At 43.5% G+C, this 13,993-nt stretch overlaps 1 protein-coding gene across 1 annotated transcript; it reads left to right on the top strand.

Annotated features, from left to right (window-relative positions):
• The first annotated feature begins 6,488 nt into the window (after positions 1-6,488).
• On the top strand, positions 6,489-12,723 carry LOC144728335 (neutral phospholipase A2 3-like). Its single transcript, XM_078607695.1, has 4 exons — positions 6,489-6,857; positions 10,539-10,707; positions 11,293-11,399; positions 12,433-12,723. Exons 1-4 carry the CDS (start codon positions 6,809-6,811, stop codon positions 12,573-12,575), a joined length of 468 nt encoding a protein of 155 aa, XP_078463821.1. The 5' UTR covers positions 6,489-6,808; the 3' UTR covers positions 12,576-12,723.
• The last annotated feature ends 1,270 nt before the right edge of the window (positions 12,724-13,993 follow it).

Genomic DNA, 13,993 nt, shown 5'->3' with positions numbered 1-13,993 from the left:
CGGTTACTCGACAGACTGAATAATTCTCTCCTGGTTTGTTTTTTTACAGCAAATGCATGTATGTATTAAGATAGAAAATGGGTGGAAAATAGTTGTTACACCCTTAAAATAAATGCTGTGTGCCAGGATAGAAAGAGGGCTTAATGTTACAGTTTGATTTATGAACGGACATTTGTAAAACAGCAGCACATGGACTGTTACCATATTGATCTAAGTACTTATTGTAATGTTGGTTGAAATGTATTTTATTAATCTAACATTTTTACGTATAGGTAATTGGTGTCACGATTAAACGTCTTTGTACAAATAGTGAGATGTTTATATTCTTGAGGGTTTTCTTCGTAGATGAAGTGGAAATGTGTGTAAGTAGAAATTCGTGTTTGTAAGTTTATAATGACTCGTGTAGCAAGCTGTTAACATGCTTTTGTTGCTCATGAATACACGCCTTAGAAAATGTTCGTACTTGAATCCACAATTACTGTACTGTAATAATATGATATGGCATAGCACACTTGAATCTTGCTTTGGATTAATGGACACTTATCGTAACGAAATGTATTTTTTAAAGTATATTAGTGTTAAAAGTAAATGGTTCCACTGTACTGTATATGTGTTATATTTTTATATCTATGAGAACCTTAATCAAGATATATAGTGCTATGGTTGGTGTGTAATTAGACATTGGAGGAGACTTAAGAGGCCCCTATTAAATATAAAACTACATTTATGGTCCTGGAAATCGAAAAACATACGCTCGTTATACGACCGTTACTTTCTTTACCACTTTGTTTCTACTATGATTAGGCTTACTGTGTTACTGTGAAATTGACTGTTATTTATGTGCGTAAATAGAAAAAAATCATGTTTTTACACCAGCTTATGCAGTGACCTCTTTAATTTGAAGGGTGAAACGCCTGTTTGATTTACATTATATTTGGAAATGATACTATTAAAAAAAACATTTCAAGGGTTAAAGGTATAATATGGTTTAGAAATTTTTTTTATTGCATTAGGCGTGGGTTATGTGCCCAATGCAATCAAATCGTAAATTACGTTGTCAAGAGAGATGGAGTGATAAGCTGAGCTCGTGTGCGCGGGAAACAAAGAGCGTCATTCTAATGCCGTGAGGGATGGCAACGGTGTGGCCTTCGTCTAGCAGTGGATGTATCATGGCTGGTAATGATGATGTCGATGTTCTAGTAAGACGCTTTGAAGGAAAAACGCCCTCTGATAGCTCCAAGTGGATGGAGTGGTGGCGCATTGGTTAGCGCACAGCTGTGCAAACCCGCTGAGCACTGAGTTTGAACATCAGTTGTGAGCGATATTGGGAACGATGTTTTCCACGTGATGTAACAGTGGCATGTACCGAGACTTAGTTCGTAGCTTTTGGCAGCGCCATTTTCTCGCCAATGTGTGATCAACTGCGTATTTGTAAAAGAAGCAGATATAACATTGTCTCGCTTTAAATATCTGCACCTCGTATTCGTTAAAAATGAGACTCACACCTCTCCGTGGCATCAGGCGCATAGAGTTACAAAAGCGTTTCGTTTTTTTTTTAACGAAGGCGAACATTCAAAATGAGTCGGTTTTCAAGACGTTTGAAGTGTGGAAAAGTACAAAATCTGTACGGAAAATTAATAATAACTACCCATGGGGTGTGTGAGCAGTGACGCCCATGCAAAAAAAAAGCAAGGCTTGAAACATGCAGTGACTGTAGTTATATTCACGATGATTGGGAGGTGTTTTGGGCCCATGTTTGCACATCACTGCCAGCGCAGTCCCTTGGGTTTTTACTTGCGTTTGAGCAAATAATCCCTACGAGCCACAGTTTTGTGAAAAACAACATAATAGTAATGGTTTCTTTGGTAAAAATAAAGGGAAAAAAATATGCAGAACGTAACCTTTGTGTGAAAATGCTACATTGTGTGCTGGCCGCTATGAGTATGCATTTGGGAGCCGATATATTATTCCCAAAGCACAAAGACACACATACACACACAACAGTGACTTTTTATACAGCCTTTTCTCACAAACCCACGGTTAATCTCACGGGAAGCTTTTACCCACGACTGGAGTCCTCGAGCCTCTTTAAATATACCACCAGCATAGCAAATCGACATCTGGTGTTGTTTCTTACAGGGAGGTAATCACAAACGATTGGAGACTGCCAATATCGGTGGGATAAGTGAAAATGTGTGTATGTTGAACTTCTTTCGCACTGTACGTAGCCAACCGTGCTAATCGGAAATGCTGGGCAAGGACAACAAACTAAACACATCAAGCAGTTCTGAAGAAATTATTTTCAATCTAGATTTAAAAGTGCATAGCTCCAGTGGCTTCCTAATATCAGAAGAGCGTTCCAGACGTCCTTCCACCCGCAAGGTTGGCTAAATAAAGTGCGAAATAAGTTCACATATATGTACAAAGTGCGCGATGCAGTGGCCGTTTTTTGTCGATGGCTAGCAAAAATCCGCTGCAAGGATGACCGACTGGAGTTTGCGTGATGGTTTATGCTCAGAAATTTGTCAGATATGTGAACATCCCTGGAAAATGACAGTTCCACCGCGATACACGCATAGGATTACTGAACAACACGTGAAGTGCAAACTGCTTTGAACGTGGGGGAAAAAAGTTTTGCTGTGCTTCAGAAGCAAGCAAATGCGACGTGAAAAACACATGGCCCCATTTGAAAATGTGAAAAGTCATGTTTTGTAATTCTACTTTGGCAGCCGTGCACAAGCACATTTGTGAAAATCTATGGTTGGTTTTTGTGAAATTGAAAGGTGCACCACACACCAATACGGTACAGCGCTGCGTGTGGGCAGTGAATCGGTCAGTGCGGATATGTGATGGATTTGCGATGTTGTAAAGTACCATACTTAGTGTAGTACTGCATCTGCCACAGTGTTGATGGTAAAAACTATGGGGTTTTAATTATGTTAAAATTAGAGACGCTCATTACAGTGCCATTTATGGCATCTGTAAATAGAAATCGTGACGAGATGTTCATGGGAAAAACTAAAAATGTATACATTTAGTCGATGCTAAACATGTTGTGATAATACAGGTAGGAACAACAGGTACAGGTAGGAACAATGTTCCACACTGCCCACCAGGGATTTTTTGTCTGTCTGTCTGACTGTCTGTCTGTCGCGCATAAATATATATATAATATAAACAGTTCTTTGATTGGTGGAAACCTACTGCCGGGTACGGAGAGGGGAGGTGCCTAAGGGAGGGGGTCAGGGGAGGGGCCTAAGGATATGGGGGGGGGGGTGCTCAGGGGAGGGTCCTAAGGGAGGGGGGGGGGATAGTTCAGGGGGCTGTCTGCCTGGCTACCTAGATGAATCCCTGCAGTCACGAAAGCTTTAAATCGAAATGGCTACCTAGAGTCAAGTTATCTTTTATACATACAGGTAGGAACAACAGGTTCCACACTGCCCACCAGGGATTATTTGTCTGTCGTGGATAGCCACGCCCTCGATTTGTATTTCGGGCGTGCTCAGCATCACGTGACGCGCCGCCCCACGCTGTCCAACCAAGTTCCTACCTGCCCGCTCCGAAGGAACGTGTTGGCTGATAGCAATGGAGGAAGAAGTCACTACGCGCAGTCCGCGGGTTACGGAAGGGAATTAGGTTCCCGAGAGCGACCCTTAACCCGAATTGTTCGTATGTCGGAAGCTGAACAATTTCCCCCCCTCTCCCCTGAAAAATCAAAATAAATTCCATTTACCTTAATCCGAGTGAAACTCGAGCTCCACGGTATTCATCTGCAACCTCGCCGCGCTGCACTACTTGCGCTAATGTAACACAAACATTTCCGCGTATTGAATTTTTGGAACATGATTTACGGCAGAATTTCCGTAAGGCGGATTTCCGTAAGTCCTGGTCTTCCACAACCCGGGGACTGTCTGTGCTTCGAGATATTTATATGAAAATTATCAATTTGTTTGGGAGTGGAGCATGGCACAGTGGTTAGCATTGTTCTATGATTGCAACCCCCTGAGTTGGACTCCCAGTCACAGCTTCACATACATTTTAGGGCGCCACGGTGGCTAGTAGATGTTAACTACCTTGCCTGGTATGCAGGAGGTCGTGGGTTCGAACCCGACCCTGACGCCTGCTGTATATTTGGAGTTTGTAAGTTCTCCCCGCGGTCGCGTGAATTCTCCGGGTTCTCCAGGTTTTCCACTCCACATTTAGAATCAACGTGGCTTTCGAGTATGTGTCTGCCATTTGTGGCCAGGTCGCTTCTGAAAAAAGTCTTCATAGCTCAGTGGGCCTTACCTGGTAATTTTTTTTTTAAGTTTCGTAATATATGAAACATTCAGGGGCGCACCTTCACTGACCCCCCCTACACTGGGCCAGTGTGTGGCGAGGCGCAGTCACACAACCGGCATGGCTATTGTGGTATTCTTCTCGCGGTGGATTGATAAAGGGCCGTTAAATCATTGATTTGTTGGAAAACATTGTTGTTCTGAGACTCTGCCAGTTGTGTCGCTGCAGTCCAGGTGGGGAGGGCTTTACTGTACTGACGAGCCCTAAATATGATGAAACTGGTATGCAGTTGGTTTGTGCCCATTCTGCTGTCTAGATTTTTTTAAATACCACGTGTACACTAACAGTTCGCGTTCATGTAAATGTTTTCCATTGGCTGTACTATTGTGTTGTTATTAATGTATTTTTTAATTTCAACACACTCAGCTCTTTTGAGCTGGTTGGCCATCACAAGGCTATCTGCAGAAAAGGGAAATAATGGTAATGGCATCGTGACATGCAGTTCACGCAGTGATTCCTGTTGTTTTTAAATTCAAAGGAGATTTTGTAGGTATATATTATCGTTCCAAATGCAAACATTGCATCCCACCTAATCTTAATTGAAGCCCTGTTCGTCCCTACGGTGGTTGTTGTTCCCGTGAGTCACCGTGGGAAGGGTTCCAAGTGAGGTACGTTTATTTGGCAATAGTTGTAACACACAAGTTGTGTACCAGTTGCTCACCCATGATTGCATTTGCAACCTCAAGATTTATTTGCATCATTTAACGTGACCAACACGTGGTCAGTAACGTGAGCCTCCTTCCCACACAATCATTTCACGTGAACAAATGAGCACGGGCACTCGTTCAACAGAATGTAATCGTCTCTAGTCCCACAAAGCAGTGAGTATACGATGCTGCAGGTGCATTCCCATTCATCACAGTGCTCGGTTATTACAGTTGTTGGAAACATGTCGTTAATTCAAAAATTACAGATGAAACAATTACGGATGTTAAATGTCAACAGTTAATGCATGAAGCATTATCTGGATAACAGAAGGTAATCTGGGGAGTTGTAATGTACCGCACGGTACCGCATTGTGAGTGGTCTGATGTGTTTCTTGTGTATTAGTTGAAGATATTAGATCAATGGGAGCTTACACTCAATAAAATAAATTATTATTTTAATCTAACCCAGGATATCGCATGGCTCGGCGATTACACACACGCTGAATGAATGCAATTAAAATACAAATGAATGGTTGGGGCGTATATGTAATTCCATCAATGTTAGTTATCTCAGCCACACAAACAGGCATATGAAGGAGGCAACTACGTCTCCTGTATAGTCTGTCTCTCCACATAAAACTAAATAAAACAAAGTATATTTTTCACAGTCATCAGTGGATAATTTTAGCTGCATTGATTCAACACAAGCAATACTCTGGTCCGAGCTCACGTTTACATTTACACGGATGTACAAAGAGGTATTTTGTTTATAGTTCACGCCACTTAAATCCATCACCACTACACGACTAATAATAAAATCATACCTTCCAGAAAAGTCTCAATTTAGTATTCATCAGTCGCCATCTACAGTTCAGTAGATGCAATACAATGCATTTGGGTTTCTGCTCATAGACTTACAGCGGCGATAATTCACTGTGTAACAAAAACATTTTACCTAGGTAGTAAGTGTTATTTTTTAATTGCTTATGCGTCAAAAGTACAGAAAATGGTTATTATTTCCCACAAACTTTGCTTCTGTGACCAGGACACAGAAAGTTAATAATCCACTCCATTAATAATAAATAAATAAATGAAGACCGCTTGTGTTGCAATCGAAACGTCGTGATATTTTTCTTATATATTTTTTTTCTATCTACGTGACTTTACCGAAATACTCAAAGAATAGATAATTATATATCAATGATCCCTGCTCTGGAGGAGGTGGGAGGGCGGAAGAGGGTTATTTTCCGGAACTCTACCCCGGATAGATCCCACGGAGTAAATCCCCGAGCAGAGTCTATTCATTGCCACGCGTGGCATTTCAAGATCGAACATCGCCGACTTCAATGACCAACGAGCCAAGCGAAGGGCGCACCCAGGTGGCATGCGATGATCAACTCTTCCCTGCAGGGGGCACACCTCTGCGGACGAATCTCCGTTGCTGCCGAACCGGCAACCACGGAACGGACAACGAACACGTTTGAAGCGACCGTTTGCAAACCTTTGTTCGTGTAACCAGGCCACGATTCTGTATATTTGTTTGTGCACAAACTGCAAAACAAAAAAATGTGTGCGGGGCAGCAAGCCAGGCAGGGTTGATACTGCCAGCAAGCATAACATCACACGTACACGACGCGTGCCGCACGCTTACGTTGCAATTTGTGATAATAGACCCGGGGAGCTGTTGCAATTGCAGATTGGGCAAACTGAGCAAAGCAAGCGAAGAGCTTGTAACGAGCGGCAGGAGCGGCATCTCTCCATCAGGGTTATCTGGTTTAATCAGGGCTGTCTGCGCCAATATATCTCCCCAGAAATCAGCAAGCATGTCCATGTGGCTCAACGTGCTACTGCTTGCCTTCATATTCACCCAAGGTAGAGTATGCCGTCTCCGAGGGACGATGCGATGGTGTTCGCCGTGGGGATGTTGGGTTTCATCGGGATTGGCAGTGGCAACGATGTCGCTTGTGATAGTGATGGCGAGGCCTGTATGTTTTTATATATCAGTGTTATTGTTGCTGTGTGGGGATATTTAATTTTGATGAAATTATTAATTTTGAATAACACTTCTGATGTGTGTATATAAAAAATATATATTAATATTGTCGATGTGTTCTTGTTTATGTCCTTTAAGGAATATTTTGCCATGTAATAAATTATATGGTGATATGATACAATTATACTCATTTCCTTATCTCAATGATTAGAAAGAAGCGATGTTTTTGTTTATTGCAATACAAATAATGTAAATAATATGATAACTGTGTTAGAACATTCAGTACCATATACGCATTGGCTTATGCGCACAATGTTAATATTACACATGATACCACTTTAAATTTATTGGTAAAAAAAAAGTGAGTGTGTTACTGGGTGGCCTCTTTCTCGATTGGCAGCCACGAAGACGGCGATGGAAATTCCACGTTCATATGGCAGGGGCCAGTATATAGAATCGACCGCGATCGTTCCAGAGAATGGTACTACTGATTCCAATCACCCCGAAAGGATGATGGTTTAGGCTGACTGGTGTCACACTGATATATGTTACTCCAGTATTATATATTTGTATCATACATTACATCAATGGGTATCTCTAGTGTAGAAAATCAGGTTGTTATTACCTATCTTAGTGTGGTTACTTCCTATTAGTTATATTGTATATATCTCTTAACGCTTGTTAATTTATTTCCATATTTTTTAGTATAATACTTTGATATTTTAGATGCATGCATGTTTATTTGCTAATTCGAAAGCATTGCCATCCGTATCTCTGACATTTCTCGATTTTATCACAACCGCATTACAAACACTGCCATTTCATTGCAGCCCTGAGCTTTTCCAGACACAGGTATTAGGTTTAAGATCCATCAACGTTACCAACTATCAACATTTCCAATGCTGAAATGTAAACTGTCACTTTTGTGATTGTATTCGTAATGCTGATTGGCCGGTGTGCAGGTGCTTAACGACTTTCCCGTGGTAGGAACGTGAGAGATGGCAGTTGCTCAAGGAGCCCTTCGTTAAACTGCGGATTGATTGGTAACGACGATGATACGACAATGGGTTTTGGCATTTCAGCAATTCCAACGTCGTGGCCCACAGTTTGCTGTCAATTGTTCGCTGCCAATTGCGGATTTCAGTTTTTTTTTAAACCACGTACTGTACAATCATATCTGAAGTGGCTCGTTACCTTGAATTGGTAAAAGTGGAATAGTGCGTTGTTTATGGAGCAAGTGCGGAAACGATTGGGCACATAATTCGACATTATTACCTCAATTAGAAGCGGTCAAGATCGGCTGTTCCAACTATACAATTAACAAAATTGCTTTCGAAGGGAGCATGTTTACACGTGCCATTTATGTCGGTGATTGCCTGGGCAGTGGGCAATTTGTACGGTGTCATTGAAGATTAGGATGGTTTCAATAAAAAAAACACACAGCCATTAAGTAATTATCCTCGCAATAACGCCGTTCTCTAACGTTGCCCGCCTAACGTGCCCACGTGAATTGTTATCCACACACCGATGCAAATGACCTATCCGAAAACACCTGTTGGTGATTTGAAAAGTCTCACCAGAACAGAGCAGACATGAAAGGACGTCAAAGTATATTCTTGTCCAAACAATAATGAGACAGTGTGTGTCCCTTTTTGGTGGCCCTGAGCCTAAACTAAAACAAAAACGAAACTATTGTATTTACCAGGCAAAGCCCACTGAGATAATAGCTCTTCTTCAGAGGTGACCTGGCCACAACTGATCGAAGTGGCCTTTTTTATGTGGGAATTTATGGTTGCCAAATAATCTAAACCACATTCCAAAGCTGTAGGGATGATGGAAAAATAAACGCAGTCCACTTGTCGAGAACACTGCCTTAAAAAGAAACAAGTATACAATTGACGATATTTCAGCAAAATTGCCATTCTTTGCTATATATAGAGGCCAGACTCTACATGTGTGACATGTGTGCTTTGAAGGGCCATTTCACGAAATGTCGCCTGTTTTTGCTTTTCTTTTGAAGGCAGCGTTATTGACGAATGTGTGGTTTTTGTTTTTGTTATCTGTGCTTCTGGACCACTGCCAACGCAGTTTCACTAAATCAGCTGTTTAAACTGGAGGGACGATGGGCTGTGTGCCAACCCCTGGCCAGAATTTGAACGGACAACATTAAGGCCATGATAAAGTAGTGCAATTTTATGGCCATTGTTGCTAGCAATTGTCAACTGCAATTGTTGCTGCATCATGTTCTATTGTGTCAAACAAAATAGCTGCCTGAATCTGGACAAACCTGCATGCTGTTCTCTCTAGGGGGGGGGGGCACTCGGATGACAACTTCCCAAAGAAAATCACAAACGTCACATGATTTCCCAAGGTTGTGCGCTCTGTCGGACCAGTCATTGTTCATCACACTTTTCAACAAACTCCGCTTTCATTGGCCGCACTAAACTCGGTCATCCTTTGCCATTGCCAGGTTGTCGTAGCTGTTCACAGTCAACGCGTTTCCAGTGTCAATTGATGACGATTGCCCTAAAATTGCCTTTCACAAATACACTTAATCTACTAACCGTTGCCTCCAATTTAACACTTAGGCTTTCGCGACCAATATCATCCACAATAAAGGTTTTTGGGTTAGATCGCGTAAAATTTACGTTGCCTCTACATTGTTTGAATCAAAGTCCTGGGGTTATACATTGCAATTATTGCCTTTTCCGTCTACACTCATTGTATATTTGCAGACCAGGTGCTGGGGTTAAAACGAATCTTTAAAAAAATATACAAAGTGGCCCCGATCATGTGGAAATCTATAGCAGGCACAGGGACGGCTGCTACTGGGGGGGGTGAGTGGGTGGGTGAGTGGGTGCCTCTTCAAGTAAAGCGTGGCGAGACGCCACGGCATCGTCGTCGTCACATTTCGGGGGTCGTATCCTTTCCGAGGGAGCAGCTACGGGGTTGAGACTGGGGCTGCCTATCCAGGAGCGTCCCAGAAGTTAACCGACTTGCATCCCACTGGGATTTTTGCACACAGCGTTGGTGTACGGTGCTTTTTAAATCCTTTATATTAAGTTCACTTGCTTGCGTGCTTGCTTGCTTGCTTACGACCGTGCAAATCTTTCGGTCGTTTTTTAACCCACTTCCCGTGATCCAATCGAGCTTACATTTTGCACACAGACTCGTTGTGATTGACAATTAATTTTCGTGAACATTTTTTTTCCAAAATTTTACACTGTTTAGGGAAATTTTTTAAAATATTTATTTACCAATTGCTTAATGGTGGCAGACAATCATCTGACCCATAGGTGGCAGCCATCTCAAGCCAGAGGATAGTGAAAAACTTTGTTTTTACGGGTTAATTTTTTCTGCAATACTTTGCTGTCTTTTCTTGGATTTTCTGTTTGCACAGAGTCACATATTCACTTTAAGATGTTTTCTTGTTCATGTTTTTGTTTTTTTGTTTGTTGCGGTTGGACCCGATTCAAGAGCCGAATGGCTCACAGGAATACACCTAATACATGAACTTGAACTTGAACCACGCGGTTGTTATCCGCTCTCACCCGTCTCAGCCGGCGGGTACTCGTCACACGCGGCGTCATCCGCGAAGGAGCGGCGGAACATTCTGCAGTTCGGACGTCTGATCGAGTGCGTCGTGGGCATTTACCCTCTGGAGTACAATGGCTACGGCTGCTATTGTGGAATGGGAGGCCACGGACGTCCGGTAGACAAGACAGACTGGTAGGTTGTGTGTGTGTGTAGGTCGACTCAGCCTGAAATGAGTACCTGGTGTGGTGTGTAAACATCGCTACTGGGGAGACAAAGGCGGTCGGGCGTGGTGCTGGCCACCCACCCCCTTGTGTACCGTTCCGGCCTTCGTAGGTGCTCGCTAACAGCACTTGCCCCTACAGTCTGTTAAGGCTATACGGGGGATCTTTGTTACTCTCTATATTTTCCTTCCTGCAAGTTATTTCGAAGGCATGTTGGTGCCATACAATACTTTATTTTTTATTTTACCAAGTAAGGCCCACTGAGCTATATAGCTCTTTTTAAGAAGCAACCTGGCCACAAATGACAGCTCAACGGAGTGGCTTGTCACGTGGAAATTTATAGAAGCCACATAATCTGAACGTGTCTTTCTAAATGTGGAGGGAAAACCCGAAGGACCCGGAGAAAAATCCACGAGACCACGGGGAGAGAGGGACACGCAAACTCCAAATATACAACAAGGGTCAGGGTCGGGATCGAATGTATACTGTCACGTTGGTTTTCGCGGTTGTGCTGTCCAATCCCATGTCTTAAAATATCGTGTATTTTGATTACCAGGTGCTGTCATGCCCACGACTGCTGTTATGGGAAGGCGATCAAAGCCGGCTGCAATCCCTACATGAAATACTACAACTACGAGTGCAACAGCATGCAGGCCACGTGCAGTGAGTTGATATAACAATAACAAGTACCTTTTTCGATTTAAAGCTTTCGTGACTGCAGGGATTCATCTTCTTGGTTCTTTCGGTAAAGTCACGTAGAATGGAAATGATAAAATACATTTTTTTAAACATTTTATTATGTTTTATTTTTAAAACATATTTTATAATGTTTTATTTTTTTATTTTATTATTTCCCTTCTACGTGACTTTACCGAAAGAACCAAGAAGAAGAAGAATAAGTACATTTTGTATTTGCCATTCTTGCAGTGCAAGGGCTATGGTGAAGGGTGCTATGTTTCATAGACGGACACGGTTTTTGCCAGCAAGGGGAAAATGCGTATGAATGCGTGTAAATACGGTGCAAATGTTGAAATCTGGCCGTGACGCCTTGCACACACATGCCCCCGACCCCCCTTTTCAAACGAAGTCGCGGGATATCCCGACGTCCGCCGTGCAGTCGGTGGCGTTGAGTGTTGTGGGGCTTCACACTCCCCCCCCGCCACCCCCACGGTACCTCGTGCCGCGACGGACACTCGCCTCGAACGGCGAAAGTACTGAAACGAGAGGCACCCCCCCCCCCCCACACCACCACACTACCATCGCCACCATCGCCGCCAGCGTTCGGTGTGAAGTGCGCTTCACCGAAGGACAGCGAGCGGCAATCCGGTGATCACCTGGGTTTATTTGATTTCTTTGAAAATCTAGATCGAAGACTCGTTCCTTTAGAACCTGCTTTTGGTGTTCAGTTTGTTGTCCTTCCCCACACGTCCGATTTAGCACGGTCGGCTATGTACGGCGCGAAAGAAGTTCAACATGCATCCGCACACATACCATAAATCACACGGGGGAAAGGTGGGGCGGGGCGTATCGACCGAGTGCCAAGCCGAAATCGATCTGCGAACCGACGTGAGCAGAGTTGCATCGATATGCTTCGCATGAAGCCTTGGTGGGGAAAGGTGAGACTTCGTCTGAAGCGGAGGTCGATGATGATGATGATGATGAATGTCAACCCACTCGCTTTCTCGCCCCCAAACAGGTCAGCAGAATGACGACTGCGCCAAGCTGGTCTGCGAATGCGACCTGCAGGCTGCCCGGTGCTTCCGCTCGGCTCAGTTCGACAACAACTTCGTGGCTTGGCCCAACGAGAACTGCCACGGAGCCACGCCGGCTTGCCCCTAAGCCGACTGCGAAGCGTTAGCCTCGAGGTGGACTCAAATGAGACGTTTTACTACACACGGTTTGTACTGCTCTTCGTATGGTATTACTGTTCACTTAAGGGGCTGTACATAAATGACGTTACGCACCTAAGGGGGGGTGGGGTCAGACATTTGTGACGATGTGTAACGAGGGGGGGGGGGGGGGTGAGAAATGTGACGTCACATCAAAATGCGCAACTTTCAATAAATATAGACAACACGTTCTACTTAATTAAATAGACTTTTTAATAAATGTTTTATCCTACAACATCAGAGTGCAGCGCCACATTAAATACGCACTACAATGACAATAGTTTAAAGCGATTTGAAGCATGTCTTATTTTTTTGGGGGGGGGGGGGCAGAGCTTTGTGACGTCATATTTGAGGGGGGGTCTGACTTGTTTGTGACGCCGTGTGACGGTGGGGGGGGGTCAAAAATTACGTGACGTCATTTATGGACAGCCCCCATAGGAACAATATAATTTTTTTTGTCGTGCGGTAACGATGTCGAACCACACACGCCAGTGAGCAGCGAGTGTTCGTCACCGCAGAACGTAAGATTCGTTCCCAACGGCCGACGTAGGTTTTATTTCTGTGTGCGGTTGTGCGGTTGTGCTTCCTCGATGTGTGTTGCGGGTTGTACGGCGCGATGTTCGGCACCTGTTGACGATCCGCTTGCACGTGCTGCGAGCTCGTTCTTCTTCAAGAATGGATTTGTTGTTGTTGGAGCTAAACGTCAGACGTCGTGCCGGACGACGCGTAAGTGCAACCCGAAAACGCATCGAAGAGCTGTGGGGTTTTGAACTTTGCCTCCTGGAGCAAGTTTTGCACCCTCTGCGTTAACCTGGCAATGAACGAATCATTTTTCACAGTCGTGTAAACCCAGTTTTGGAATTCAGGGAATTATAACTACAGGGAAAAAAAAGAATTCGTCAGCATAGCCAGCCTGCATTATTATAGTCGGATGTGAATTAAACTTCATTCAGCTGAACGTTATTTACAAACCAAAATGTAATAGTCAACTTGTGTTTTCAGTACTGCCATCTTTTTGAAATTCAACACCCACAAGGCAAATCGTAACGCTCGTGCGAGCACCGCGTGCAGAGAAAGCCTCCTCGTGTGTGCTTCATGAGACCAAATTAAGTTAACACGCGAGTTTAAAATTGGCAGCAGCTGCCAACTTGCATGATTTCGACTTTTCATTTGAATCTGCCTCCTGTTAAAAATTGTTTATTTCCTCCTAAGTCTAATTTAAACCTATCCCATAATGCTTTTCACAAGCGTAACATACAAAATGTTGCATGCTGCTCCACGTGTTCTTCATAAAAGTATCAATGAACAGTGTTGGCTTAAAGCTTTCGTGACTGCAGGAATTCATATTCTTTGGGTCTTCAGGTAAAG

Source organism: Lampetra planeri, chromosome 28 (genome assembly GCF_965212315.1).
Source record: "Lampetra planeri chromosome 28, kcLamPlan1.2.h2, whole genome shotgun sequence".
Lineage (NCBI taxonomy): Eukaryota > Metazoa > Chordata > Hyperoartia > Petromyzontiformes > Petromyzontidae > Lampetra > Lampetra planeri.
Note: the sequence above shows the minus strand (reverse complement) of the source record. Positions and strands in the feature narration are given on the sequence as shown.

Excerpts from the sequence above, each read along its gene's own strand:
- LOC144728335 (XM_078607695.1), top strand. The coding sequence starts at position 6,809 with ATGTCCATGTGGCTCAACGTGCTACTGCTTGCCTTCATATTCACCCAA. Across the intron at positions 6,858-10,538 it reads TGCCTTCATATTCACCCAAG|CCGGCGGGTACTCGTCACAC; the intron begins GTAGAGTATGCC and ends CACCCGTCTCAG. Across the intron at positions 10,708-11,292 it reads CCGGTAGACAAGACAGACTG|GTGCTGTCATGCCCACGACT; the intron begins GTAGGTTGTGTG and ends TTTGATTACCAG.